This window comes from Hippopotamus amphibius, chromosome 7 (genome assembly GCF_030028045.1).
Source record: "Hippopotamus amphibius kiboko isolate mHipAmp2 chromosome 7, mHipAmp2.hap2, whole genome shotgun sequence".
In the NCBI taxonomy this organism is placed as follows: Eukaryota; Metazoa; Chordata; class Mammalia; order Artiodactyla; family Hippopotamidae; genus Hippopotamus; species Hippopotamus amphibius.
This window is the reverse complement of record NC_080192.1, coordinates 109136215-109163298: the sequence shown is the minus strand read 5'-3', so window position 1 is coordinate 109163298 and position 27084 is coordinate 109136215. Positions and strand designations below refer to the sequence as shown.

The 27084-nt window shown below is 41.8% G+C and overlaps 1 protein-coding gene across 3 annotated transcripts in view; it reads left to right on the top strand.

Moving 5' to 3' along the window:
* Positions 1-260: 260 nt before the first annotated feature.
* The window catches only part of STON1 (stonin 1), a 60702-nt gene continuing 33878 nt past the window's right edge, over positions 261-27084 (top strand). Inside the window, exons 1-2 of one of the 3 annotated variants that reach the window (XM_057742838.1) lie at positions 261-381; positions 22936-23107. In XM_057742838.1, coding sequence (XP_057598821.1) covers positions 22996-23107 — 112 coding nt within the window. In that variant the 5' untranslated portion in view covers positions 261-381; positions 22936-22995. The remainder of the gene's footprint in view (positions 382-22935; positions 23108-27084) is intronic. The other 2 variants (XM_057742839.1, XM_057742840.1) reach the window with 2 other exon arrangements.

Sequence of the window (27084 nt, the reverse complement as noted above, 5' to 3'; positions counted from 1 at the left end):
TCATATACCTCCCCCTTACCCCGACGCACTTTCGCAGGAGCGAGCACCCTCTCCCCCACTTGGGGGCTGGAGACTCGCAAGGAAGATACGAGGATAGAAGCGAATGGAGAATCAGACACCAGAAAAACTTTGCGGGATCCAGGGCGGGAAAGAAGTGAGGAGAGAAGCGAGCACCGATCGGGGATGGGGCGGGGCAGGGGCGGGAGAGCCTCTGTGGAGTGGCCACGCCCCCCCGCCCCTCCGCTCGGGTCGCTAGGGGCCCTCCCTCTCCTCCCCCTCCTCATCCTCGGTCTGGCCCTCCTCCTCACACTCCTCCTCCTCCTGCTTCTCCTCCCGAGGTGGATGGCGGCGGACGGAGTCGGAGCCCCAGCCGTGCTGCCGGTGAGTGACCGACCCCAAGGGACAGACTGGGAGGCGTGGGGAGCCCCCCCTCCGGCGCGGGTTACCCCCGGTGTGCTGGGAAACTTGGAGAAGGGGGGCTGCAGCCGCAGCCGCAGCCGCGGGACGCGGGCATCTCCCGGGCTGGCCGGGCGCGCCGCGCGGTGCCGGGTCTCCCCCTCGCCGCCCCCAGAGCGCAGGGCCCATACGGGGTGGGCCCCACCCGGCTCACCCTCTGCACCACAGCTCTGCGGCTGCTGCTGTGACCTGGGTCCCGCTATCAAGAGAAAGAAAAGAATCTAAACTCAGTTCCAAGGGGGGTGGGGGTGGCGGGGGGCGAGGACTCATCCAAACCCGAGGGGCCCTGGCCTCCCCGACCAGGGTCACCGGCCCCGGTCCCCCATCCCACCCCCAGGACTCTCCCTTTCCTTTTTCCTGGCTCGTGTTTCTCTAGCTGCTGCCTTCTCCCCCCCCCGCCCCTCCCCCACCTTTCCCTGGGAGGCTAGTGTCCCACAGGCTGGTATCTCCAGCAGGGTGCCCCCTCCAGCCCTAGAAGGCGATGACCTAGGCCAAGGAGCTACAGTCACAGGGCCCTTCACACTTGCCCGGAGGTTTCCTGCAGGAATGCCTTTAATTGGAATTTGATTATCGGTCCCCTGGCCCCACAAATCTTGCCTTGTGTGTCCAAGGGGAAATTAAAATATATTCCTCCTCGGGATTTTACTGTTTTTGTTGGGCTTTTTGTTATTTCAATCTCTCTGACTGTGCTTTCTTCCAATAATAATGATACCTCATTTAACTAGCCTTTCTAATTTGAAAGAAACAGGAAAAAATAATAAAGAAAAAGAAAATAGAGAAAAAGAGTGCTTGCTAAAACCATTGTACAGAACCTGATCTTTGGAAAGTAAAGACAACTGTTTTAGTGGGAAATGAGAGTTCACTGTAGCTTATTTTTGGACTACCCCAAACAGACTATTACGGCCTCCCCCAGGCTAGAAGTTTTAATTTGCCGGACATAAACCGCATTGTTTGTTGGCATTCCCCAGCCTGGCTACTCGCCCTGCATTTCTCTTCCCTCCGGCTAGCCCTCCTCTCCATCCCTTTCCCAACTCCCGGACTCCCACTTTCTCATAAACAGGAGTTGTGAAAACAAGGCAATGGAAGAGGTGAAAATGAGCAGGACTGAAAAGGAAAAACAGCCTCACTTATTTTAATCCTGAGGCTGTTGCTTCAGCTTAACTCCGATTGGGCAGAGGAATGTTTAGTTCATTTGTGTGGTTTTTATGTCTGTTCTCATTACGGTTGAATCAGTGTTTCCATGACAGGCTTAGTTCTCTGGGTGCTTAGAAGGAACTTGTTAATTCTCAGATGGGTCTGGTCAAGCCTGGAATCTGGAGGTTTTTGGATTTTTTTTTTTAAGGGGTTGATCTGGGTTGGTCTTAGAAACCTCTGTCCACTCACTCAGAACTGGAGCAGTGGGGGGCAGCCTGAGCTGGGGTTCGCTTCCACATGACCAAGGAAGAAAAAGCTTTCCTAAGGAGAGAGCTGTATGAACAGGATTGTAGGGAGTGTTGAACTTTTGTTGTTTTTAAGGAGAATGCACTTCTCAAGAACTTCAGCCATTCCTCTTTACAAACAATGATGTGTATGTATTATGTATATGACATGTATTAGATCAGTTTTAGAACAACCCGTGAAAACAGGTCAAGGTATTGAACTATTCAGAAATGAAGACTTTTTAAAAAATGAATTTCATTGGCAAGAAACGCCTTTATTTGAAAAAGGATGGAATTCATTTTTCTCTGCTGATTGAGTGTGGTAGTTCCCCATTAGTATGAATTAGTAAGGTTTTGCCGTGGTTTCAGAATATCATTGGTCAGGAAGTCTTGTGACTTCCATTCAAAAATAAAGCCCTTAAAAGTTTTGAACTTGTTTGGCCCCGGTGCTCTTAGAAAAAACAATGTGCTCAGATAAAAATCTCCAGTCTCTTCCTCTTCCTGAGAATTTTTAATAGTTTTTAATAGTGTCTTTAATGCCCCAGAAGTCAACCTTACACTGTTTGGAGAGAAATCGCCTTTCTGCCTTGTTCAGCTTTTGCACCACCTCATGGAAACTTGTTAAACTGGGTGGTTTGCCATCATGCATGAGGGTTTGCTGTGCAGCCCCAGAGAGGCTGCTCTGGATATTGGGGATGTAATGAAGGCTGGCAACAGGTCCCTGACTGATGGAGCAGGTGGTCTGGATGGTGAGATGAAAGCTACATCCCCACTTAGCCAGTAGAAAGCAGCCAACTATCATCTGATGGGTTAGATGAGTTTGAAACAGACAGAGTGGAACCTGCAAAGGAGGAAGGAGGGAAGGGGTTATTTTTACTTCTTATTAACTTTAAGAAGTATTATAACCTAAAGGAATATAGTGTGGCTAAAATTATTTTGTACAAGGATACCAAATTATGTAGACATGCTTAGGGTATTTTGTTAAATTTTAAAAACAAGTTATGAAATAGAAAGGATTGTATCTCACTCTTTGAAAATACACCCCCAAAATACTGAAATTTTATGTATGGAAATGGGTGGTGGGATTACAGGTACTTTTGATTTTTGTTGTGCTTGCCTGTATTTCTCAACTTTTTTACAATAGTAATAGCTAACGTTTATTGAGTATAAAGCACATACATATGGTATTTCATTTTAAAACTCCTTGAGGTAAGTACTAGTATTATTCTCATGATATAAGATTCAGAAACTAGAATCAGAGGGGAAACTTGTCAAGGTTGCATAGTCACTATATGCTAGAATCAAATTTTGAAATCAGGTCAGTGGCCGAAGTCTATTCATCTCAATCACTGCTGTCTACCATCTCCCTGCACATGTATCATTATTGTTATTTTAATTATAAGAAAAAAATAGAAAAGGAAGGGCATTTGTGGTTTAGCAAGAACTGATATTTTGATTAATTGTAAAATGCCTCTATCTCCCATCTCTCCCATCTCCCGCTGTCAGTTCTCTTTGGAAGTCCTTGGAGATTGCTCCAGACTTAGCCCAAGGTAGCTCACCTTCCCTTGGGAGCCAGCTGTACCCATGAGAAATAATCCAGAATTCCTTGGAGGCTTCCTGGACAGTCTGGAATTCCAGGAACCCCATGGGATTTCTACCATGAGCAGTCCTGGTAGAAAGCAGGATTTTTAAAGATCGGCCAATTATGTCCTCAGAGTTCTACTGATATGGGCATTCATTTTTCTTGGTGTTGTCAGGGGAGTGCGATGGATAGGAAGCCCAGGGAAAGCTGCCAGGCTCGCATTTATCTTATCTGTGTGTTATATAGAATGTTAGGATAGGTAGGTCAAGAATTTACCATGGAACAGGAAAGGAAGAGAAAAGCGTATTGCCTCTCCATGTTTACTACTGTGAAAACACTATAATAAACTGTTTTTTGGAAGCCTGGCTATGTGGGTGATCCCATGCATTGGCAAGATGAACTGGTTTAGTGGAGATGGAAATATTCTGGGGGTAGCTCTGGGAAAGAAGCCCACATCCTGTACCACCATGTGCCCTCACAGGCAACCAGACCCCCAGAGGTCACCTTATCCATCCTCTTGCTGGAATATTCCTAAAGATGGGCTTTTCTAAAACACCTGTTCATTCAAATAACACAACTTAAGTGGGAGGCTTTATCTCTTTTATTCTTCAAGGAAGTTTCTGAAAGGCTGAAGCTTCTAAATTACCTTCTTGTTAAAAAAATTGTAAGAGTCAAGGATCTCTTTCCCAAATTATCACTCTCCGACCAAAGTTCCAAATCTTGTATCCATTTGACCATATGAGAAATGTCTTTGCAGGCTCAGTGCCAGCAATAGTTCTTGTGAACAACTTGTCTGTTTTGCCTTGTGGATTCTGTGAATCCTTTAATTGACCTTTCCCATTTCTTATTTGGCCAAAAGGAAGCACAGACCCAACTTAGTGGCCTACTTCTAGCATATGCATAGGACTTTATGACCTGTACTTTGAATAACTAACACTATTATATACCTTCTATTTCCTATGTATACTTAGATCCACTTTTCTCACCTACTTTACATTGTTTTATTTTATTTATTCACTGCACTTTGGAGGCTGCTACTTCTGATACCCTCCTTCCTTCTGAGTTCATGTCAATGGAAACGTAGAAGTTCCTTAATAGAAGGTCTTTGGTAAACTTTAAAATATTTGTATTGCTGAAAATGTCTTTATTTTGACTGAGTGTGGAATTCTGAACTCACAAGTATTTTCCTTCAGTATTTGGAACATATTACGTAATTGTCTTCTTTCGGCTGCTCCTAAGAATACCAAGTAACCTTGGGGGCAAGTTTGCTAATTCCTCTCAGCCTCCTTGTCTGTAAAATAGATAATAATATCCACTTCAAGGAAAATGTATGCAGAATGTTAGAATAGTGCCTGCCACATAAGGAAGCACACAATAATTGTTAGCTATTACAATTACTTTTATATTTTTTCAGAATTTCTTGGCTTTCTTGGATTTTACTAGCTCATATAAATATTAGTATTTCTAGTTGCACACAGGAGAAAAATCATGTTGGGATTTTTATTGATGTCACTCAATTTATATTCCAGAGAACTGACACCTTTACAATATCAGGTCTAACCATCTTTTCCTTTTATTCAGGTGAAAGATGACTGGTGGCTTCTCCCATAAATATTTTACACAGCTTTTGCTATGTTTATTTCCTATAGGTTTTGTTGATATTATAAATGATATCTTTTTTTCTTATTATACTTTTAAGTTGGTTATTTGCTCCCCCAGAGAAACGTTCCTGAGTTTTAGAATTTTGATCTTGTATCGAGCATCCCAGTTGACTTCTCTTATTAGTTCTAAGAGTCTGTAGGTAGATACTCTTGAATTTTCTAGGTAGACAATCACAAAATAATAATTTGTCTTTTCTTTTTCATTCGTTATGACTATATCTTTTTCTTATTTATTGCATTGGATAGACCCTCTAGTACAATATTTAATAGTAACAGTGATGGCAAACATCTTTGTTTTCTTACTGTTTTCTTTCTTTCTTTATGGCTGTGGTGGGTCTTTGTTGCTGCACACAGGTGTTCTCTGGTTGTGGAGAGTGGAGGCTACTCTTCATTGTGGTTCGTGGACTTCTCACTGCAGTAGCTTCTCTTGTTGCAGAGCATGGGCTCTAGGCACACAGGCTTTGGTAGTTGTGGTACGTGGGCTCTAGCGCTCAGGCTCAGTAGTTGTGGCACACGAGCTTAGTTGCTCTGCAGTATGTGGGATCTTCCTGGACCAGGGCTCGAACCTGTGTCCCCTGCATTGGCAGGTGGATTCTTAACCAGTGTGCCACCAGGGAAGCCCCTTACTGTCTTTAATGGGTGCTCTTAAAGTTTCTCCATTAATCGTGAAGTTTACTTAAGATTTCAGTAGATATTCTTTATTAAATTAAGGACTTTCCCTCTATTAATATTTTTTAACAACTTAAACATTTTATCATGACTGAGTATTGATTTTATGTAATGCCTTAATGTTTTCATGTAAATTGTATGAGGTGATATAAAGTTCTTAATATTATAATGTGATAATATGAGTATATTTAATGACTGAGACATATCTACACACACACGTACAGATATGTTCTTTTATTCTATGGAATATCATTTGTTAGGATTTTGTTAGGATTTTTGCAAATGTTCATAAGTGAAACAATTGGTCTATAATTTTCTCTTTTCTTTTTTTAAATATCGTTCGTATATTGTTTGGTATCAAGTTTATGTTAGCTCCATGAATTAAGTTGGGAAACTATTTCTCTTTCATATATATTTTTCTTAAGCAGTTTGTGAGAGATAAAGACTCTATTTCTTAAAAGTTTGGTAAAATTCATTGTAAAATCATCTGAACTGCTTATCCAGGGTATGTGTGTCAAGTTTTTCACAGTTCAATTTCATAAATGATTATTGATAAATTTGATCTATTTCTTTTTGTTCTGGTTTTGATTATTTGCTTGTTTAGATGATCCATTTCATGTGTTCTCAAATTTATTAGCATACATTTATTTATAATTTTCTTTCATGGTTTTTGTAAATATTGACTGTCTTATAACATGTTCCCCTTTTAGTTCTTAATATTGTTTATTTGTGCCATCTCTTTTTAAGAATTAATATAGAAGTCTACTTAATTAGTCTTTTGATATAACCAGCTTCTTTCTTATCTGTACTTTTTGTCTTTCATATCTTTTTTTTTCTTCTTATTTGTATTATTTCTTCTTCCCATTTCTAGCTACTTGAGTTGACTCCTATCTCATTTATTTTTTGTTTTTCAGTAAAGGAATTTTAGGAAATTTATTGGCAAGTTAGTACTTGACGCTTTCACTGCTGTAGTCCGGGTTCAATCCCTGGGCAGGGAACTAAGATCCCACAAGCTTTGTAGTGTGACCCCCCTGCAAAAAAAAAATATGTGTACTTTCATTACCACTTGGCTCTTAAGTTTTTGTACTTCTTTTATGTTCTTTTTAACCCATGGATTCAATTTTCCATTTTTAACTTTTTAAAAAACTTTTAATTAACTTTGTTTAAATTATTGGTGATTTCTAATTTAGTTGCATTATGAAAAGACAGGATGGTTTGTATTATAGCAATCCTTTGTGTCTGGTTACATGAACAGTTTTTCCAAATATTTCATGTGTGGTTCAAAAGAAAAATGTATGTCCTACTTGGTAGATGGAGCATTCTATATCAGTCTAACAGGTCAAACTTATTAACTGTTTTTTTCAAATTTCTCATGTTCTTCCTGATTTTCTTTTGCCTGCTTTCTGAGTTCTCTTCAGTTTCTGAGAAAGGAATGTTAAAATCTTCCACTCTGTGAATTTGTCAGTTTTTCCTTGTAATCCATAATGTTTATGTAAGTGTTCATGATTGTTATTTCTCTGGGGTGAATTTATGATGTTATGTGCTGTCCTCTGTTATTTCTATTGATGCTCTTGGCATAAAATCTATTTTGTCTGATATTAACATTGCTATACCTGCTTCCTCTTGGTTATTATTTTTTATATGTCTTTGTCCTTTTACATTAACTTCTCTCTATAATTTTGCCTCAACCGTTAGTCATGGAAACAGTTTTTATGTGTAACTTCATTTTCATTTTTATTATAACCTGAAAATCTTTATTTAATAATTGAGTTTAAATTTTTACATTCTTTATAATTTATATACATTTACCTCCTTCTGCCATCTTAAATTTTTGTTTATCCTATTTACCAAAAAAGGTTGCTTCTCTTATACTTTTCATAGTTTTCTTTGGGTTGATCAAGTGATGTATATTCCTACTTTTGTCAGCTGTTTTGAAAGACAAAATTCTATTTGTGTTCTGTTAGTAGTCTTAAATTTTTAACATGTGCATCCAGTTAACAACGTCTAAAGTTAACCAGTTTCTCTGTTTCCTCTCAACAGTGCAGTGGCCTTAGATGGCTTTAAATCTAATCTGCCCCTCTTCCCATCTTCCTGGTTATTGTGGTCCAGTGGTTTAATCCCATATTGTGTATAGTCCTCTCTCTACCCCTGCAATTAGTCATCATTGTTATTTCTACTTTTGTTTCTTTTCTACAGTCAAAATTTATTTAACTTTACCAGTTTCTTTTCTCAACATTGCCTCTTGCATACCATCCCTGACTTCTGTGTTCATTTTCTTCATACTGATAATTTTTTCATTGGACGTCTAGAGTTGTAATACTCCAATCTCATGGGTAGCGTGGACTTAAAAATTTATTCACAGCCTAAAAGTTCAGAGTTCTGTTTCATTCGATGGGAATTTTTAGGACTTCAAGCCTGGGAGACAGCATCTCATAACCCTGAGAGAACTGCTCTGAGGTGGCGAGGAGGGGAGCCAGGTTATATAGAAGTTTTGCAACAAAGGGAAGGTAGTTGGGAACATCAAAAGATTATTGTTAATTAAAGAAAACCAGATATTCCAAGTTAAGGAATTTAGCGCTTTTCTATGTATGGGAAGATGCAAGAGTCTGGGCTCACTGAAATCTTTCCTTTGATGTGTACCTCTGCTATCTGGGGCCAGTATCCTGTATTTTCACATCTTGAGTTTCCTCAGGGTTCACCATAGGGAGTGGCTGCAGTCTGATGGTTGTTGATGGCAGGTATTCTTTCCTTCCTGAATCTCCTCAGGGCTCACTGGCTCATGTTGGAGGGCTGTAATTGCTCATGACTGTGACATCCTTTGTTTACTGATATGGCAGGAAATAGTCCATTTCTCAGAAGTTTTGGTTTTGTTTTGAAAATGTCTTTATTCATGTCACTCTTGAAAGATAATTTATCAAGGTATAGAATTCTAAGTAGGTATTTTCCCCTCATCATTTTGTAAGCTATTACTCCACTTTTTTTTTTTAATAATTTTTTTTAAAGATTTATTTATGTACTTATTTATTTTGGGCTACACTGAGTCTTCGTCGCTGCTTACAGGGCTTTTCTCTAGTTGCGGTGAGCAGGGGCTATTCTTCCTTGCAGTGCCTGGGTTTCTCATTGCAGTGGCTTCTCTTATTGCGGAGCATGGGCTCTAGGTGTGCAGGCTTCAGTAGTTGCAGCACATGGGCTCGGTAGTTGTGGCGCACGAGCCTAGTTGCTTCATGGCATGTGGGATCTTCCTGGACCAGGGCTCAAACCCATGTCCCCTGCATTGGCAGGTGAATTCTTAACAACTGCGCCACCAGGGAAGTCTCCACTGTTTTTTGTCTCAGTTGTTTCTTATGAGAAATTTCTTTTTGGTCTGCCATTTTTTTGCAGGTAATCTGTTTTTTCTCCTGGAGACTTTCAGTTTGATCTTTTTGGCTTTCATTTTGTGCCTTTTCATTATAATGTGTCCAGGTATAGTCTGTTTTTACATATCCTACTTGGAATTCAACATGTTTGTTAATCTGAAGACTCATCTCTGTTTTCATATCTAAATGTTTCTTACTTGTTTTCTCCACAAATCTATTTTAAAGTAATTACTGAGCACTTATCGTGTATCAGGAATGCTTCCAGGTGCTAGAGATATAGAAATGAACACAAGAGACAAAAGCCGTTACCCTGATATTGGGTCACTCATACTCTCTGTTCTCTGCTTTTAGAATACCCATTAGGCAAATGTTGAACCTCCTTCTCATTTTATCTTGTATGTCTTCTTCATCTGAGATTTCTCTTTCTTACTACAATTGACCCTTGAACAATGCAAGAATTAGGAGTGCTGACCCTCTGTGCAATTGAAAATCCATGTATAACTTAGAGTTGGCCCTTCATATATGCATTTCTTTTGTATCTATCTGCAGTTCCTCCAAATCCATGGTTCCATATCTCCTGGATTCAACCAGCTGAGGACCATGTAGTACTGTAGTAATTACTATAGAAAAAAACTGCATGTAAGTGGACCCTCACAGTTCAAACCCATATATAGTTCAAGGGTCAACTATATATATATATATATATATATATATATATATATGTATGTCTCTTTATCTCTCAGCTGTATTCTGAGTGATTTTTTTTTTTTTAGTTTTATTTTCCAGTTTATTAATTTTTTGCAACTGCATTTGGTCTACTATTCAACCCATCCATTTAAAAAAAAAAACTTAATGTCTATATATTTTTATTTCTAGAATTTCTATTTGGCACTTGATTTCTACTTATTCCTTTTTTTTAAGAACTTTTATTGAGATACAGTTAACAGACAATAAACTGCATATATTTAGAGTGTACAGTTCGGTATCCCAGTCTCCCAGTTCATCCCCCACTCCAACCCTCCCCGCTTTCCCCACTTGGTGTCCATATGTTTGTTCTCTACATGTATGTCTCTATTTCTGCCTTGCAAACGGGTTGATTTGTGCCATTTTTCTTTAATCCACATATATGTGTTAATATACGATATTTGTTTTTCTCTTTCTGACTCACTTCACTCTGTATGACAATCTCTAGGTCCATCCATGTCTACAAATGTCCCAGTTTCATTGCTTTTTACAGCTGAGTAATATTCCATTGTATGTATGTACCACATCTTTTTTATCCATTCATCTGTTGATGGACATTTAGGTTGCTTCCATGTCCTGGCTATTGTAAATAGTGCTGCAACGAACACTGGAGTGCATGTGTCTTTTTGCATTATGGTGTTCTCTGCGTATATGCCCAGCAGTAGGATTGCTGGGTCATATGGTAGTTTTGTTTTTAGTTTTGCAAGGAACCTCCATACTGTTCTCCATAGTGGCTGTATCAGTTTACATTCCCACCAACAGTGCAAGAGTGTTCCCTTTTCTCCGCAGCCTCTCCAGCATTTACTCTTTGTAGATTTTCTGATGATGCCCATTCTAACTGGTGTGAGGTGATACCTCATTGTCGTTTTGATTTGCGTTTCTCTAATAATTAGTGAGTTGAGCAGCTTTTCATGTGCCTCTTGCCCATCCATATGTCTTCTTTGGAGACATGCCTATGTAGGTCTTCTGCCCACTTTTTGATTGGGTTGTTTGTGTTTTTGATATTGAGCTGCATGAACTGTTTATATATTTTGGAGAGTAATCCTTTTTCTGTTGATTCATTTGCAAATATTTTCTCCCATTCTGAGGGTTGTCTTTTTTTCTTGCTTACAGTTTCCTTTGCTGTGCAGAAGCTTTGAAGTTTCCTTAGGTCCCACTTACTTATTTTTGTTTTTATTTCCATTACTCTAGGGGGTGGATCAAAAAAGATCTCGCTGTGATTTATGTTGAAGAGTGTTCTTCCTGTGTTTTCCTCTAGGAGTTGTATAGTGTCTGGCCTTAAGTTTAGGTCTTTAATAATCCATTTGGAGTTTATTTTTGTGTATGGTGTTAAGGAGTGTTCTAATTTCATTCTTTTCCATGTAGCTGCCCAGTTTTCCCAGCACCACTTATTGAAGAGGCTGCCTTTTCTCCATTGTATATCCTTGCCTCCTTTGTCATAGATTAATTGACCATAGTTTATCTCTGGGCTTTCTATCCTGTTGCATTGATCTATATTTCTGTTTTTGTGCTAGTACCATACTGTCTTGATCACTGTAGCCTTGTAGTATAGCCTGAAGTCAGGAAGCCTTATTCCACCAACTCCGTTTTTCCTTCTCAAGATTGCTTTGGCTATTCAGGGTCTTTTGTGTTTCCATACAAATCGTAAAATTTCTTGTTCTAGTTCTGTGAAAAATGCCATTGGTAATTTCATCGGGATTGCATTGAATCTGTAAATTGCTTTCAGTAATATAGTCATTTTCACAATGTTGATTCTTCCAATCCAAGAACATGGTATGTCCCTCCATCTGTTTGTGTCGTCTTTGATTTCTTTCTTGAGTGTCTTATAGTTTTCTGAGTACAGGTCTTTTACCTCCTTGGTGAAGTTTATTCCTAGGTATTTTATTCTTTTTGTTGCAATGGTGAATGGGATTGTTTCCTTAATTTCTCTTTCTGATCTTTCATTGTTAGTGTATAGAAATGCAAGGGAGTTCTGTGTGTTAATTTTGTATCCTGCAACTTTGCTGAATTCATTGATTAGTTCAAGTAGTTTTCTGGTGGCATCTTTAGGAGTTTCTGTGTATCATGTCATCTGCGAACAATGACAGTTTTACTTTTAAAAAAAATTTTCTCTTTGCCTTTTAATTTCTAGTCTTTTTTCTATGTCTTTCAATATTTTAAACATATTTTTAGATTCTTTGTTATTTCTGCTTTTGAATTTTTTAAAATTATGATTCATTTTCTCTTGCGTCTTACGTCTTTATCAGGAGTTGTCTTCCGTAGAAATCCTGTCTACCTCAGGATTGTTAGCATATCCTTATAAAGCAATTTCACATTTGCTTCTGCTTGTCCTCTCTGGGTTTTACCCATTCCAAATTAGCCTTTTTGTTACTGTCTTGGCATATAGGCCCTGTACAACCTGAAAATGTGCATTTAAACCTTGTTCCTGCATTGTGGTGCAAGCCTGGATTTCAAATTTTTTAGGTCACTCATTTTCTACTCTTTGCCCAAGCAGATGACAGGCTTTCTTATGGTTTCCTCAGATTGGCAAGTGATGTTCCTCTAGAACTGTTTCACTTATGAAGCAGACCTTTATGACCTCCAGCTTTATGTAAGTGCTTCACTGACAGCTCCTGGCATCAGGTGGCCATTACTGGACTCCCCTCACTAAATGCATGTCATTAAAGTCTAAGCCCCCAGCCATTCAGGCCTCTTAACTGGTCTGGATTGTTCCATGAGCCCTTTGGCTTCAGCTTCCACTGATTGTTCTATTTTGACTTCGCTTTTTATTTCTGGTATCTGGAGATTTCTATTTCCTCTGTGTTTTATGTAGTAATATTTGTTGTTATAATTTTGTTTAGTGTTTTGAAATATTTGGATTGGAAGGGGTAATTTCTTGTGTCAACTCAATCTGTCATATTGACTGAAGTTTTTAACTACTGATTTTAAAGTTTATTTTAGTTTTTTATATGTAAAGTAGAATACAAGTAAGTAAATGCATCTACATTAGCCCCTGGATGTGAAATCCGGTGCTACTGAGTGGACGCAGCAGAGATGAGGCCCTAACAGTACAGTGTGCTAACATCAGCATCTCAGGGGGACTCTGTACCCTTGGTATGATGTCTCGCTCAATTATCTGGCTGCATGTTCTCAGTCCAGAAGAGATTTGAATTTCCTAAACACTGTTCTAGTCCCCAAATGCTGTCCTTTAGATTCTCTATAGTAGGTTAAAACCTTCTCATGATCAGCGAGCCATCCTAACTCATATACATGTTGAGAAGAAAAGTGTCTGTGGAGAGATTCCTGTTCCCTTTGGTCACGGAGATGATATTCTCTCTGCCCCAACATGTGTGTTTACTTGTGTCTCTAACAGTGCAGAGAGGTTTACATTGAACCATTGATTCTTTACTTGTGGCTGATAGCATCTCTGGCATGTTGATTGAGATCAACAGAACCTGTTTATAATGTTTAAAGAAACCCGTATTTTTCCCATACCCTCCCCACAGATTCTGTTATTTTAAGGAAACCAAACCAGCTGTCTCATCTTTGGCCTTCTTCTCTGGCCCTCACATCTATGTGATAATGGAAAAAAAATGGACTTAGGAGTCAGGCAGGTCCGGGGTTGAATCCAAGCTTTGCCGCTAACTTAAATGTGTGGCTTACTGTGTTCAGGCTGCTATAACAAAACACCACAGACCAGGTGGCTTATTAACAACAGACATTTATTTCTCACAATTCTAGAGACGGGAAGTCCAAGATCAGGGTGCTGGCATGGTTCTGGTGAGAATCCTCTTCTGGGTTGCAGATGACTAACTTCTGTCTGTGTGATCATGTGGTAGAAGGGGTGAGCTAGCTCTCTGAGGCTTCTTTTACAAGACTCCCCATCATGAGGGCTCCACTTTTGTGACCTAATCACCTCCAAAAGGCCCCACCTCCTAATACCATCACCTTGGAGGTTAGGATTTCGACGTTTGAATTTTGGGGAGATGCAAACATTCAGACTATAGCAGTGGCTTTGGGCAAGTTACCTAACATCTCTGAGGCTGTTTCCTTTCCCACAATACAGTGATAATAAAACCTACCTCAAAAGGTTGTTCTGAAGATTAAGTGAGATAAGAGGAAATAATATGGGCCAAGTGACTGGCATATCTTAATGCTCACAAAGGCTAGTCTTCTCCCGTCATCTCCCTTCCGCTGCACGGGTTATTCTGAACAGGGATCGTGCTTCAGAAATTCTAATCAGAGAGACCTCTGGGGAGGGGTACATCTCCTAATATATTATGTTTTCTTGGTAATCAGTTTAGATTTCTCTTGGATGAATTTCCACCATTTTTATTTTGCATCTTTACCACCTCTTCGTTGCTCTCCCAGCCTATAGATCAGCCTTTCTGTAGAATGTTATTACTTGAGAACCATGCCCCTCTTAACCAGAAATATCTCTTTGCTTTATTTGTTGGTGCTCCTGTTCTTTAAGGAGATAGAAAACCTTTCATTTCATTTTTGAATGTCACATTTTAAATGCAGAGACCTCAGAGAGCATGCATAAGGAGTAAATAACAGATAGAACTACTTCTGGGACTGGGTTTTCCCAAGAGAGATCATGAAGCCCCAGAGTGATTGAGGGGTGGGTGGGGGTAGGGAGTTGAAAAAGAAGAGGCAGCCATAGTAGACAGAAGAACTGAAGGTGTTTCTTAAGGATTTTGTGAGATGTAAAATCTGCCTATTTTATAACAATCATTTATCCGGGTCTGTGGAATCTGTACCTGGCCTAGAGATTTTCTGTGTTTTATCAGAAATAATAATGATAGCTATGACTGTTCTTAAGTAGAAGAAAAGAGCATCATGAAAATAGAACATAATTTGAATTATGGATAAGCTTTCATATAAATGTCTGTGGCTCAGAGCACAAAAATAACTTTTCCACTGCAGAGCTAAGCCAAGAGTTTCATGGAAGCGGCATTAGAATCTAATTTGAAACAGCCATGGCCCAGGAATTCAGAGTTGGGGCTGACGCGCTGGCCTCTGTTCATCCCTTTGAACGTTTTCTTTTTCTTTTTTTTTTTCTCTAGCTCATGGTAACTCATATTCAGGCCAGTTTGGAGGCCCAAGAAGATGGTAATTGATGCTACCAACCTTGCTTTTGTTGGCCTCAGTTTAACATTAATACAAACAGAGAGAAATGTGTGAGCACCCCGCCCCCAGCGCCCGGTGCCCCATGCAGCTCCAGGCCTGTTGCTAGCTTGTGGCTTGAAGCAGAACCTTGTAAAGTTTGTGAAAAAAATCCCCAATGCAGCTGTTAGTCGTGGCTTTGGTGGAAGGTGCCTAGTTGGGGTCATTCTAGGTAGCACACAGGTGGTCAGGTGTTCCTGATTCTCAGAAAAGTTATCTTGGAGTGCGAGATCAGATTTTCCTAGGAACTGGGTGATAAGCTCAGAATCTTCCACTTCCAAGAAGGCTCAGACTTCCCTAGATGAGCATTTTTCTCTCATAAGGAAGGAAATTGTTTTAGGGTTTCCACCTCATCCTCTTTTCATTCATCTTTGACTCGGAACTCCCAGTGAGAATGGCTCTATACCACACCTGATGGGGTTTACCCCACCTGAAACAGCCCCCTGCTTGTCGAGATCTGCCTCATCCCCACCCACACATTCCCATCTCCAGCCAGATGTTCCTACCTGTCCGCTCACGCGTGCCTATCCGCAAGCACACACAGGCTCTCACCAGCCCCCCGGTGGAACATGGCTGCGGACACCGCGGCTCGGTTCCTGGCCTGCTTGTTGTTGGTCTGGCCAGAGGTGGCGCCTCTCTCAGATTCTCACAAGGGCACTGTGTGGGCTCCCCCAGCTGCATCGTGCCTACAGAGCCCCGCAGGATGTCACTGCCTCTGAGACAGGTGCTGGCTCTTTTATTGGTTTCTTGGTCTGTCTGTGCCCTTCATCCTCTGTTCCCAGGGAAAACTGGTTCCTTTAACCGCTCACCTCTTGGAACTTTTCTTTTTGTCTTATTTCTGACTTGTTGCCTTGCTCTGACCTGACTTATACGTGCTTCTGGGAACCTGACCTTACTTTGTTTAGGGCTTGTGGATCATCATCCTCTCGTGCAAGCAGCCATCACTTATGGAGCAGCTGCTCTGTTTGAGGCTCCTACACACCACGATTGGTGGTGATGCTACAGCAGAGATCACTCTTCTGGTACCACCACGTCACTGTGGAGAATGATGAAGGTGATATGGTTCTGCAAAGTTTTGGGGAAGTTGCCCCAGGCCCTGAGAGATGTACATGAAAACAATCTCTTCTGTCTTAAAATATTTCAGCCTTTAAAACTACGTGTGTATAGACAGGAACCATCAGGTTCAACCCTGGTTTCTTTCTTGGATTCCTGCCATAGTTTCCTGTCTGGTTTCCTGGCCTCTGGCCTCACCACCTTCCACTCTGTCCTCCACTGTCGGAGCTTTCCAAAATTCTTATCTGATCCTATTTATTCTCTCTCTAAATTCTTTCACTGAATCCTATTGCCTTTAGGATAAAATCAAACCCCTTAGCATGATGCAGCAGCGCTTCTGTACCCTACTCACCCATCTGCCTCTTTTGCTATATCACCCACGCCAACTCCTGGCCCCAGCCATGCCCATCTACCTGCAGAATCCGGTTCTCTCCCGCCTCCCTGTCTTTGCACACTCACTCACCTCTCTCCTCTCTGTTCTGCCCGATCAATTCATATCCTCCTTCAAGATTCAGATCAGAAGCCCACTCTTCCTGAGGCCTTTTCAGAACCAGCAGTTTTATAAATCCTACCACAATTATGGACACTACCACCATCTCTGGCACCAATCTTAATGAAGCATCTGGCTTAATTAAGTACTGCAGTGCCCTGCATTGGGCTTATCACATTAACAAAACATTTGAGAATTGTCCCTGCTAGACGGAGACTGCTGGGGTAACGGACTGTGACTTTTTCACTTGCACCAGTGCAAGTGTTAAGGGTGTTCAGTTATATTGTTGAATGAATGTGAGCATGCATGAAAGAATTAACTAATTCTCTCTCTCTCTCTCTCTCTCACACACACACATACACACTCTATGTGTGCACATACACCAGACACAGATCCCTATGGAAGCTTCAGATCTTACTGGAATATATACAAAGCACATAGTAGGTGCTCAGTGAATGTTGAGTCAAAGAATGAATGAATGCACATACACACAGACTATGGAAAATTTACTCCAAAATGTACTCGGAACTGCAGTGTAGCCTCACTTCCTCTCAACTGCAGTAGAGAGAATGTGGGACTGGAAAACCAGAGATTAGAGTTCAGGTTCATCTTCTTGACTATGTTACCTGAGTGCATCAGTTTACCTTGTTGGACCCTTGTTTCCTCATTTGTGAAATGAGTTGTTAGAAAAGATATTTAATGCCTATTGAACATTCTAGATTCAGTCTTTAGCAGAAGGCTTAAAATCAAAGGCCAGCTACTTTCCAGTAAGTGGCATGAATTCGTGAGTCACATTTTTTGGCCTCATCATGGAGCATGTTCATGACAAGCCCTGGGCTCTGGGCAGAGCAGCAAAATCGAGACCATGAGATGGACCAAATTATAGCAGAATGCCAAGACCTAGTTGTAAAGCCAACACAGAGCTAGGGGTGGGGTGGGATGCCCTGAGCGTGGCAGGGGCAGCCGGTAGCATCTGCTGGCAGTCTGAGGTCAGAGCTGGCCAGAGATAACCAGGAAAGAAGCATTGACAGGGCCTGGATAGTGTGCTTTCAGGGGTGTGCTGAAAGTGTGCCCCTCACTGGAGAGTCTGTGGGAAGACCCAGCACAATGTCATCAAGACCAGCTGTCTTCAGTTGTCTGAAGAACGAGTAGGTGAAAAAGTGTTTAGACTTAGTCTGTGTTCTCCCCAGAACATCGATGGAAGGCAGGAAGAGGTTAGTCTGGGGTTAATAGGAGGCAGAAGAGTTTAATTCTGTCGAAATGATGACATGAACTCACTTATAAAGTAATGGGGTCTCCATTACCGCAAGAGTTTCCACAGCAGCTGCTTAATTCCTTAGCAGAGATGTGGTATTAGAGAATCCTCATTTGTGAAGCGCAGACTGGAGGATGTTTAAATGTTTGTTTTTTTTTTTTTTCCTCATTCTAAGAGAGCCTTTGCTTCTCATGTCTTCCCCAGATCTTGTTTAGGGAAACACTTCCAGATTTCGTAGCCCTTCCTTTTGTGATGTGATCTCAGCACACCCCCCTGTGATCAGTTTGTGACCAACCTCTTTTGGGGAGTCATAATTTCATGTTAGAATGTGCCCCTTAAAGTGGAGCATCTTGTGTGGGACCTCCTGTGCCAGGATGTGGCCTAGCCAGGGCCTCTCCAGGGACATTCCATAGTTACTGCAGATAGTGGACCTTTTAATTTCTCATCTACATTCTCTCTCTTTGCTGAGCAATAAGAGGGAACAGCAGTGAGCCTTGGCTTCTGGTGTGTCCTGCGGCACCTCAGGTGATGCACAGACATCATTTCCTTCCACCCTAGAGGTGGATTTCAGATGCCTCTGTGGTAGATCTGCTCATCTAGACACTGACTCTCAGGCTTGGGGGAAACATTCTGTACTGGGATCTTCCGTGGCATTCCATCCCTGCCTTCTCAAGAGCCTCACATTTTACCCCAAATGCTTTCTCTCTCTGATTTTTACCCCCCCCCCTTTTTTCTTTTTTTATCTCTTCTTTCTCAACTCTGCATGCTTGCTGAGTACTATGGCATTTCTACTTGTACAATGTTTTTCTTTTCACATTCTTTGCCCTCCTTGTATCCTGGTGAATAGGAATGTGGGTGGCTTGTCAGCTCCATTGTCCATGTGAAGAAAAATGCTCAGAGAGGTTAAGTGATGTGCTTAATTTACTGGCAGAGCCAAAGAGGCTGGAACCGGGCTTCCTGACTTCTGTCCCAGCCACTGCCCTGTCCCGGAGATCACACTGCATTTGTTAATAGCACAAAGAGCATCAAGCTTTTCTCTGTGTGTGGTCACTGTACCGAAAGAATTTGCCCAGGGACCAATCCCAGGCCTCTAGAAATTCATAGTCTGCGAACACACTGAAATAAACTAACGAGAATGACAAGAGCTAAAGAACTTATGGAGTGCTTCATATTTTTCAAAGAAACTTTCAGGTCTATCACCTTATACGATGCTCCCCAAAACCCCTTGAGGTGGAAGACCCCACGTGAGCCTCATTTTACAGGTGAAGGTCACAGGTAGAGTCCACCCTGAGGTGTGGGGAGAAGGCCCTGAGCAGACACCCTGGCTCCTGGTCCACAAATCTTCCATGTGTTTGTGCTTCCGGAAAATCAGGGAAAGAAGATGAGTTGTTTCCATCTGGTACTGAAGGCAGTGGGATACCCTGGGGGCAACCTAGAGTTCTGGGTTCGACATTTGGCCCAAGAAGGGACCTCATGCTATGTTTGGAGGTGGCATCTGGGCCAGGGAACCGGGGCAGGGGCGGGGGGCAGGCTCTGGCTTTGGAGATCAGGCCAACTACATCTGAGTAGCTTGGGAGAATATAAGACCAGGTGGGGGGAAGTGTACAGGTTGGGGTGTTGGTTATTAAGATGTGGGGAAAGGGGTGGCTTTCTAGGATCTGGTAGATAGGCTAACTGGGAGTTGCGAACTGTGAAGAGCAACCTGCTTGCACCAAATGTAAGTCTTGTTGCAATCTTGTGTTATTCGGCCATTTATCCAGCAGGTATCAGCAAGCACCTACTGAACATGAGTAAATCTCCTACATAGTTGTGGTTTTTCTTATGAAGACCTCATATATATGTGTTTGTATCTGTATCTGTATCTATCTATATGTATATATGTCTCTATAGCTCACATATATTTATTCTTATTAATGCACATGAACAAACCATGGGGATACATAGTATTTTCCTCCATTCATGGATTAGGAAATTGAGGCCCAAAGAGGGTCATTGGTTTGCTCAAATTCCTATATAGTTCCTTAGAAACTGAGCCAAGTCCCCAATCCCTGTTTCTTGAGTTCTTTTATTGGTACTTACAGCTGCTTTCCACATGGTAAGCAGTTCCTAACTTTAAAGGTGTTTAAGTATGCTTTGAAGAGAAATAGAGAAAAACACCTATGTGGTTATTACCCAGGGTTTCACTTTATCTTTAGAGGCTAGAAAACCTAAATGCAGAGTTGAAATGCAATTTGAGCCCTTTTTATGAAACCCTCAAGTAGGCATTTGTAGGGGCGGCATTCACTCTTTAAGTCAGCCAGGCACGAGTCCTCTTCATAGATGTGGCATTAACGTCTGTGCTCTGGTGCATCCTGACCTGTGTCGGGCGCCCTGGTTGAGTGGTCAGATTGTGCAGTGCAGCAAGAAGAATGGGCTGGTTTCCTTGCTAAAGTGGTTATGGGTGAGAGGGCTGGGGTCATCGTGCCACCCATTTGGGTCCTCCTGCAGTGAAGGAAGGTCCCTATCCCAAATCTCCCAGGGCTTGAATATGCAACTCAGCTCACAGCTCAGGTCTCCTTCCCTACCTCCGTGGCCTGAACCATGACGATGCGCCGAGCCCCTCTAAGCCCTGTGCCTGTCCCTGTAAAGGGTGCATCAGCTTCTACTGCCCTGAGCCCTGGGAATTTGGCCCAACGAGTTAAGCAAGGCTGATTCCAGGTGGTGGAGCCCCTGCTAAGGCTGCCTAGGTCAGGCGGGTGCTTTGATGGAGACTCAGCTTCCTGGGAATCCTGGGCATGGCTGTGAATTTTCCCCTGTCAGAATGTTCTTCTGCCTCACCTCCCCACCCCTTTTCCTTTCCAGCCAGAAGCAGCTGTTCTCCTGCACTTTCCTTGGCACAGTTCTTGCCCTACAGAGAGCCTATAAGAAACTCTGGGGTGAGTCAGAACCTGGCTTCAGTGTCAGGTACATTCTTCACTCATTCACCGAACATTTATTGGGCCTATCAGCCTGTGCCAGGGCAAAGCACCCAGCCCTGAATAAGATCCTGCCAGTCCCTGCTCTGGGGTTGCTCCTGCCTAGAATGGAGACCCCAGGAAGATACCCAGCCCACTGTGACAAGTGCTGTTGGAAACTCCTGGCCAGTCACCTGCTCTGGGGGGTTAGTGTCCTGGTGCTCTGTGTTTCTGTCATATTCTCCAGATCCCAACATCTGTCTTGGGAGCCTTGCTCTGCTGTCCTAGAGCTGCATTGTCCTTGCTTCAATTATCTATAGCTGCAGAAAATCACTCCAAAGCATAGAGGTTTTCACTGATGGATGAATGGATAAACTGAATGTGGTATACACATACAGTGGAATATTCTTCAGTCTTAAAAATGAAGGCAGCTCTGGCTTCAGCATTGAAGGCATAATGCTAAGTGAAATAAGCCCTTTGTGACAAAAGGAGAAATGTTGTATGATTTCATTTATATGAGGTACTTAGGGCTGTCAGATTCATAGAAGCAGGAAGTAGAATGGTGGTTGCCAGGGGCTGGGGTGGGGGGATGAGAAGTTAGTGTTTATTGGGTACAGAGTTTCAGTTTGAGAAGATGAAAATGTTCTGGAGGTGGATAGTGATTGCACAACAATGTCAATGTACTTAATGTCACAGGACTGTACACTTAAAAATGGTTAAAAGGGTAAATTTTATGCTTATGTGTATTTTAACACACAAAAAATGTGGAGGCTTAAAACCATAATTGTATATTCTCTCTCCTGGTTTGTGGGTTGGCTGGGCTCAGCTGGGTGGTTTTTAGTTAGGGTCTGTCATGTTGTTGTGGTTGGATGGTGAGGGGGACTGGAATTACTGAAAGCTCAAATGGCTGGGTGTCCAAGAGGATGCCTCAGTGTGGCCCCTTCACAGCCTGGGCTTCTTATGTAGTGGCTCAGGGCTCCAACAAGCAGGAAATGGCAGCTTCTGGGTCAGCTCAGGCCCAGAGTTGTCACAGTGTCACTTCTGTCACATTGTATTGCTTAGAGGAGCAAAAGGTCCACTCAGATTGAAGGGGAGGGGAAAGAGAACCCCCCTCTCAGTGGGGAAGGGACAAGGTGACCTTTCAGAAGGGCCTTAGATTGCTGTGGCCATCTTTGGAAAACTTCCAGCCTGAAACATGGTTGCAGGAGTCCTAAGTCATTTAGGTAGGAAGGGGTGTTCCGGGAGGCACGTACTTCTCTGCAGACCCCTTTTTAGGAGAATTCATCTTCATAGATTGTTAGAGTTGGAAGGGCCCCTGGAAACCACTTGCTAGCAGGGACTTGTTTTAACTTACAAAGCAGAGAGAGACACAACTGGAACAAAACCTCCCAAATACAGGCCTCCTGGTTCCCAAGCTAGGCAAGCAGCTGTGGGCACTGTGAGCAGTAGTACAAAGGTCTGGTGGAGAGATGGGTGTGGTGGGAGAGCAGAGCCCTGGGTGGTGTCCCTTGGAGACCCAGCATCTTAAGAGGCTGGGTGAGCCCCTTGCTGTGCTGGGCTGGTTCTGTCCGGAGCACATGGGCCTCGCTTGGCAGGGCTATTCAGAGGCACCTGGGGTGCTTTGTGAGGAGACTGGAAGTTGCTCATTTAAATGAAGACTCAGAGTCAGGATGAAGGAAGTCATCTACTACAGGCTCAAGTGCCCTGGGTTGAGACTTAGAGATCCCTAAGTTTAAATATAGGCAAACACCCATTGCTGAGAGTGTCAGTTGGCAAATCCATTCATTCACATCCACTTATACATTTCTGATCAGACTTTGTTCTAAGTGCAAAATTCTTTATAAAGCCACTAATGGCCTTCGAAATGTGCTAAAATTCACAAACATCTTGCATGCACACCCTGTGAACTTGGAGACTCAAATATTGTTTTTGTGTGTGATATCTGCATTTGAGACTAAGAGCCCAAGTAAATGTTGATCTTCTATGCTTGGTTTGTAAATAGGACCTTAAAAGATTTTTAAAAATCTTTCCCTATTCTTGGAATTGTTCAAGTTTTGCATATTTGTACACATATACATTCATGGAATTCCCTGCAGTGGGGAGAATCGAAGAAAACATGCTGTGCCCTTTTAAGCCAGTGCTTCCTGCCTTTGTATTCCCACTGATGTAGACATTGCCAGGCGAGCTTGGTGGTCAGCAACAGCCTCGGACTAGCCACGGATAAACCAAAATGCATTTGATTGGGAGAACGCACACAGCCCTGATCACCTCTGAGGTCATCTCCGTGGCTTGTGGCCCAGTTTGGACATCCAGAGGGGAGACCTGCCATAGCGATGATCAGGGTATGTGTAACTGGATTTTATGTCTGCGTAGTGGAGTGAATGTAGTCAGGTGGGAGAAATTCCCTTTTGCTGGTGTCAACTGGTGTGTGACCCAAATGCACAGACACATGGGGAGAGGGTATGATCACTGTTGCCTGATCTGCTGTGCCATATCTCTGCCCGAGCAGATCCCCCCTCCCCAGGAAGCCTCTTGCCCTCAAGCCTGGACTTTCCTCTCCGAACCTCCCAGTTGCACATTAGTGCGGGAGGGTGGGCACATTCTGCGTGTCATTTGTGGCTTTCTCTGGTCTTTCCTTCCAGGTTATAAGTACCTTAGTGTTGTTGAACCCAAGTTCACATGCCCAACACACGGTGAAGCCAAACAAAGCGAAACATTGGAGTTTGAAGGGGAGAAAGGTTTATTGCAAGGGCCATGCAAAGAGAATGGGGCAGCTCATGCTTAAAACCTGAACTCCCCGATGGGTTTCAAGGAAGCATTTTTAAAGGCGAGGTGAGGGAAGGGAGTCACAGGGTGTGTGATCAGCTCATGCACGGTACTCTCTTTGGTTGATGGTGAAGTAACAGGACAGTGTCACAGGGGTTAACGTTATCAATCCTCAGGCTCTAGTAGGTCTGGGGACTATGTGTTCCTGGTCATCAAGTAGTTAACTTCTTCCATTTGGTGGAGGTTTTAGCATTTATAAAACAACTCAGGAAATGTGCATCAGACACAGTTATCTAGGTACTTCAGGGAGGAACTAGAGATTCTGTGACTGCCAAATGACTGATTTACTGTTTAAATTGTTACCTGTTCTGCTGGCCCAACTGCTACTTTTGTCACTACATATTCACATCCTTTCAATCATTAATTCTTGAACCAGGCTTTTGTGACTCTGGGGAAGCCTGGGAGACTATAGCTTTTTTTTCTTGCTGAGCCTGCTCTTAACAGTCATTTTATTTAAAAAAAAATTTTTTTATACATCTTTATTGGAGTATAATTGCTTTACGATATTGTGTTAGTTTCTGTTGTACAACAAAGCGAATCAGCTATTTTTATACATATATTCCCCTATCCTCTCCCTTTTGAGCCTCTCTCCCACCCTCCCCATCCCACCCTCTAATTCATCACACAGCACCAAGCTGATCTCCCTGTGCTATACAGCAGCTTCCCACTAGCTATTTTACATTTGGTAGTGTATGTATGTGACTGCTACTCTGTCACTACGTTCCAGCCTCCCGTTCCCCTCTGTGTCCTCAAGTCTGTTCTCTGTGTCTGCATCTTTATTCCTGCCCTGTCACTAGGTAAATCAGTACCATTTTCCTAGATTCCATATATATGCATACAATATTTGTTTTCCTCTTTCTGATTTACTTCACTCTGTATGACAGACTCTAGGTCCATCCACCTAACTACGAATAGCTCAATTTCGTTCCTTTTTATGGCTGAGTAATATTCCATTATATATATGTGCCACATCTTCTTTATCCATTCATCTGTCAATGGACATTTAGGTTGCTTCCATGTCCTAGCTATTGTAAATAGTGCTGCAACGAACATTGTGGTACATGTATCTTTTTGAGTTATGATTTTATCAGGGTATATTCCCAGTAGTGGATTGCTGGGTCATATGGTAGTTCTATTTTTAGGTTTTTTTGTTTTTTTAAGAACTTTTATTGAGATACAGTTAACAGACAATAAACAGTAAACAGCATATATTTAGAGTCTACAATTTGGTATCCCCATCTCCCAATTCATCCCCCCCCAACCCTCCCCACTTTCCACACTTGGTGTCCATGTGTTTGTTCTGTGTCTCTATTTCTGTCTTGCATTTCCTCTTTCATAGTTGTTAGCATTTTCCTTATGTATTGAGGTGCTCCTATGTTGGATGCATATATATTTATAATTGTTCTCTCCTCTTCTTGGATGGATCCCTTGATCTTTATGTAATATCCTTTCTTGTCTCTTGTAACATTTTTTATTTTAAAGTCTATTTTATCTGATATGAGTATTGCTGCTCCAGCTTTCTTTTGATTTCCATTTGCATGGAATATCTTTTTCCATCCCCTCACTTTCCGTCTGTATGTGTCCCTAGGTCTGAAGTGAGTCTCTTGGAGACAGCATATATATGGGTCTTGTTTTTGTATCCATTCAGCCAGTCTGTGTTGTTTGGTTGGTGCGTTTAATCCATTTACATTCAAGGTAATTATCAATATGTATGTTCCTATTACCATTTTCTTAATTGTTTTGTTTTTGTCTTTGTAGGTCCTTTTCTTCTCTTATGTTTCCCGCTTAGAGAAGTTCCTTTAGCAATTGTTGTAAGGCTGGTTTGGTGGTGCTGAATTCTCTTAGCTGTTGCTTGTCTGTAAAGCTTTTGATGTCTCCGTCGAATCTGAATGAGATCCTTGCTTGGTAGAGTATTCTTGGTTGTAGGTTCTTCCCTTTCATCACTTGAAATATATCATGCCACTCCCTTCTGGCTTGCAGAGTTTCTGCTGAGGAATCAGCTGTTAACCTGATGGGAGTTCCCTTGTATGTTATTTGTCATTTTTCCCTTATTGCTTTTAGTAACATCTCTCTGTCTTTAATTTTTGTCAATTTGACTACTATATGTCTTGGCATGTTTCTCCTTGGGTTTATCCTGGCTGGGACTCTCTGTGCTTCCTGGACTTGGGTAGCTATTTCCTTTCCCATGTTAGGGAAGTTTTCAATTATAATCTCTTCCAATATTTTCTCAGGTCCTTTCTCTCTCTCTTCTCCTTCTGGGACCCCTATAATGCGAATGTTGGTGCATTTAACATTGTCCCAGAGGTATCTTAGGCTGTCTTCAGTTCTTTTCATTCTTTTTTCCTTATTCTTTTCCGCATCAGTGATTATCACCATTCTGTCTTCCAGGTCACTTATTTGCCCTTCTGCCTCAGTTAATCTGCTATTGATTCCTCCTAGTGTATTTTTCATTTCAGTTATTGTGTTGCATATCTCTGTTTGTTTGCTCTTTAATTCTTCTAGGTCTTTGGTAACCTTTTTGATCTTTGCATCCAATCTTTTTTCAAAGTCCTGGATCATGTTCACCATCATTATTCTGAATTCTTTTTCTGGAAAGGTGCCTATCTCCTCTTCATTTAGTTGCTTTTCGGGGGTTTTATCCTGTCCCTTCATCTGGTACAAAGTCTTCTGCTTTTTCATTTTCTCTATCTTTCTGTTGCTGCGGTTTTCAGTTCACAAGATGAAATACTGCTGATACTGCTTGATATTGCTGTCTGCCCTCTTGTGGAGGAAGCTATCTAGGAGGCTCATGCATGCTTCTATTTTTAGTTTTTTAAGGAATCTCCACACTGTTTTCCATAGTGGCTGTATCAATTTACATTCCCACCAACAGTGCAGGAGGGTTCCCTTTTCTCTACACCCTCTTCAGCATTTATTATTTCTAGATTTTTTAATGATGGCCATTCTTACGGTGTAAGGTGATACCTCATTGTGGTTTTGATTTGCATTTCTCTAATAATTAGTGATGTTGAGCATTTTTTCATGTGCCTCTTGGCTATCTGTATGTCTTCTTTGGAGAAATGTCTGTTTAGGTCTTCTGCCCATTTTTGGATTAGGTTGTTTTTTTGATATTGAGCTGCATGAGCTGCTTGTGTATTTTGGAGAGTAATCCTTTGTCAGTTATTTCATTTGCATTTCATTCTAAGGGTTGTCTTTTCATCTTGTTTATAGTTTCCTTTGCTGTGCAAAAGCTTTTAAGGTTCATTAGGTCCCATTTGTTTCTTTTTGTTTTTATTTCCATTACTCTAGGAGGTGGGTCAAAAAGGATCTTGTGGTGGTTTATGTCATAGAATGTTCTGCCTATGTTTTCCTCTAAGTTTTATAATGTCTGGCTTTACATTTAGGTCTTTAATCCATTTTGAGGGTTTTTTTTGTGTATGGTGTTAAGGGGTGTTCTAATTTCATTCTTTTACATGTAGCTGTCCAGTTTTCCCAGCACCACTTATTGAAGAGG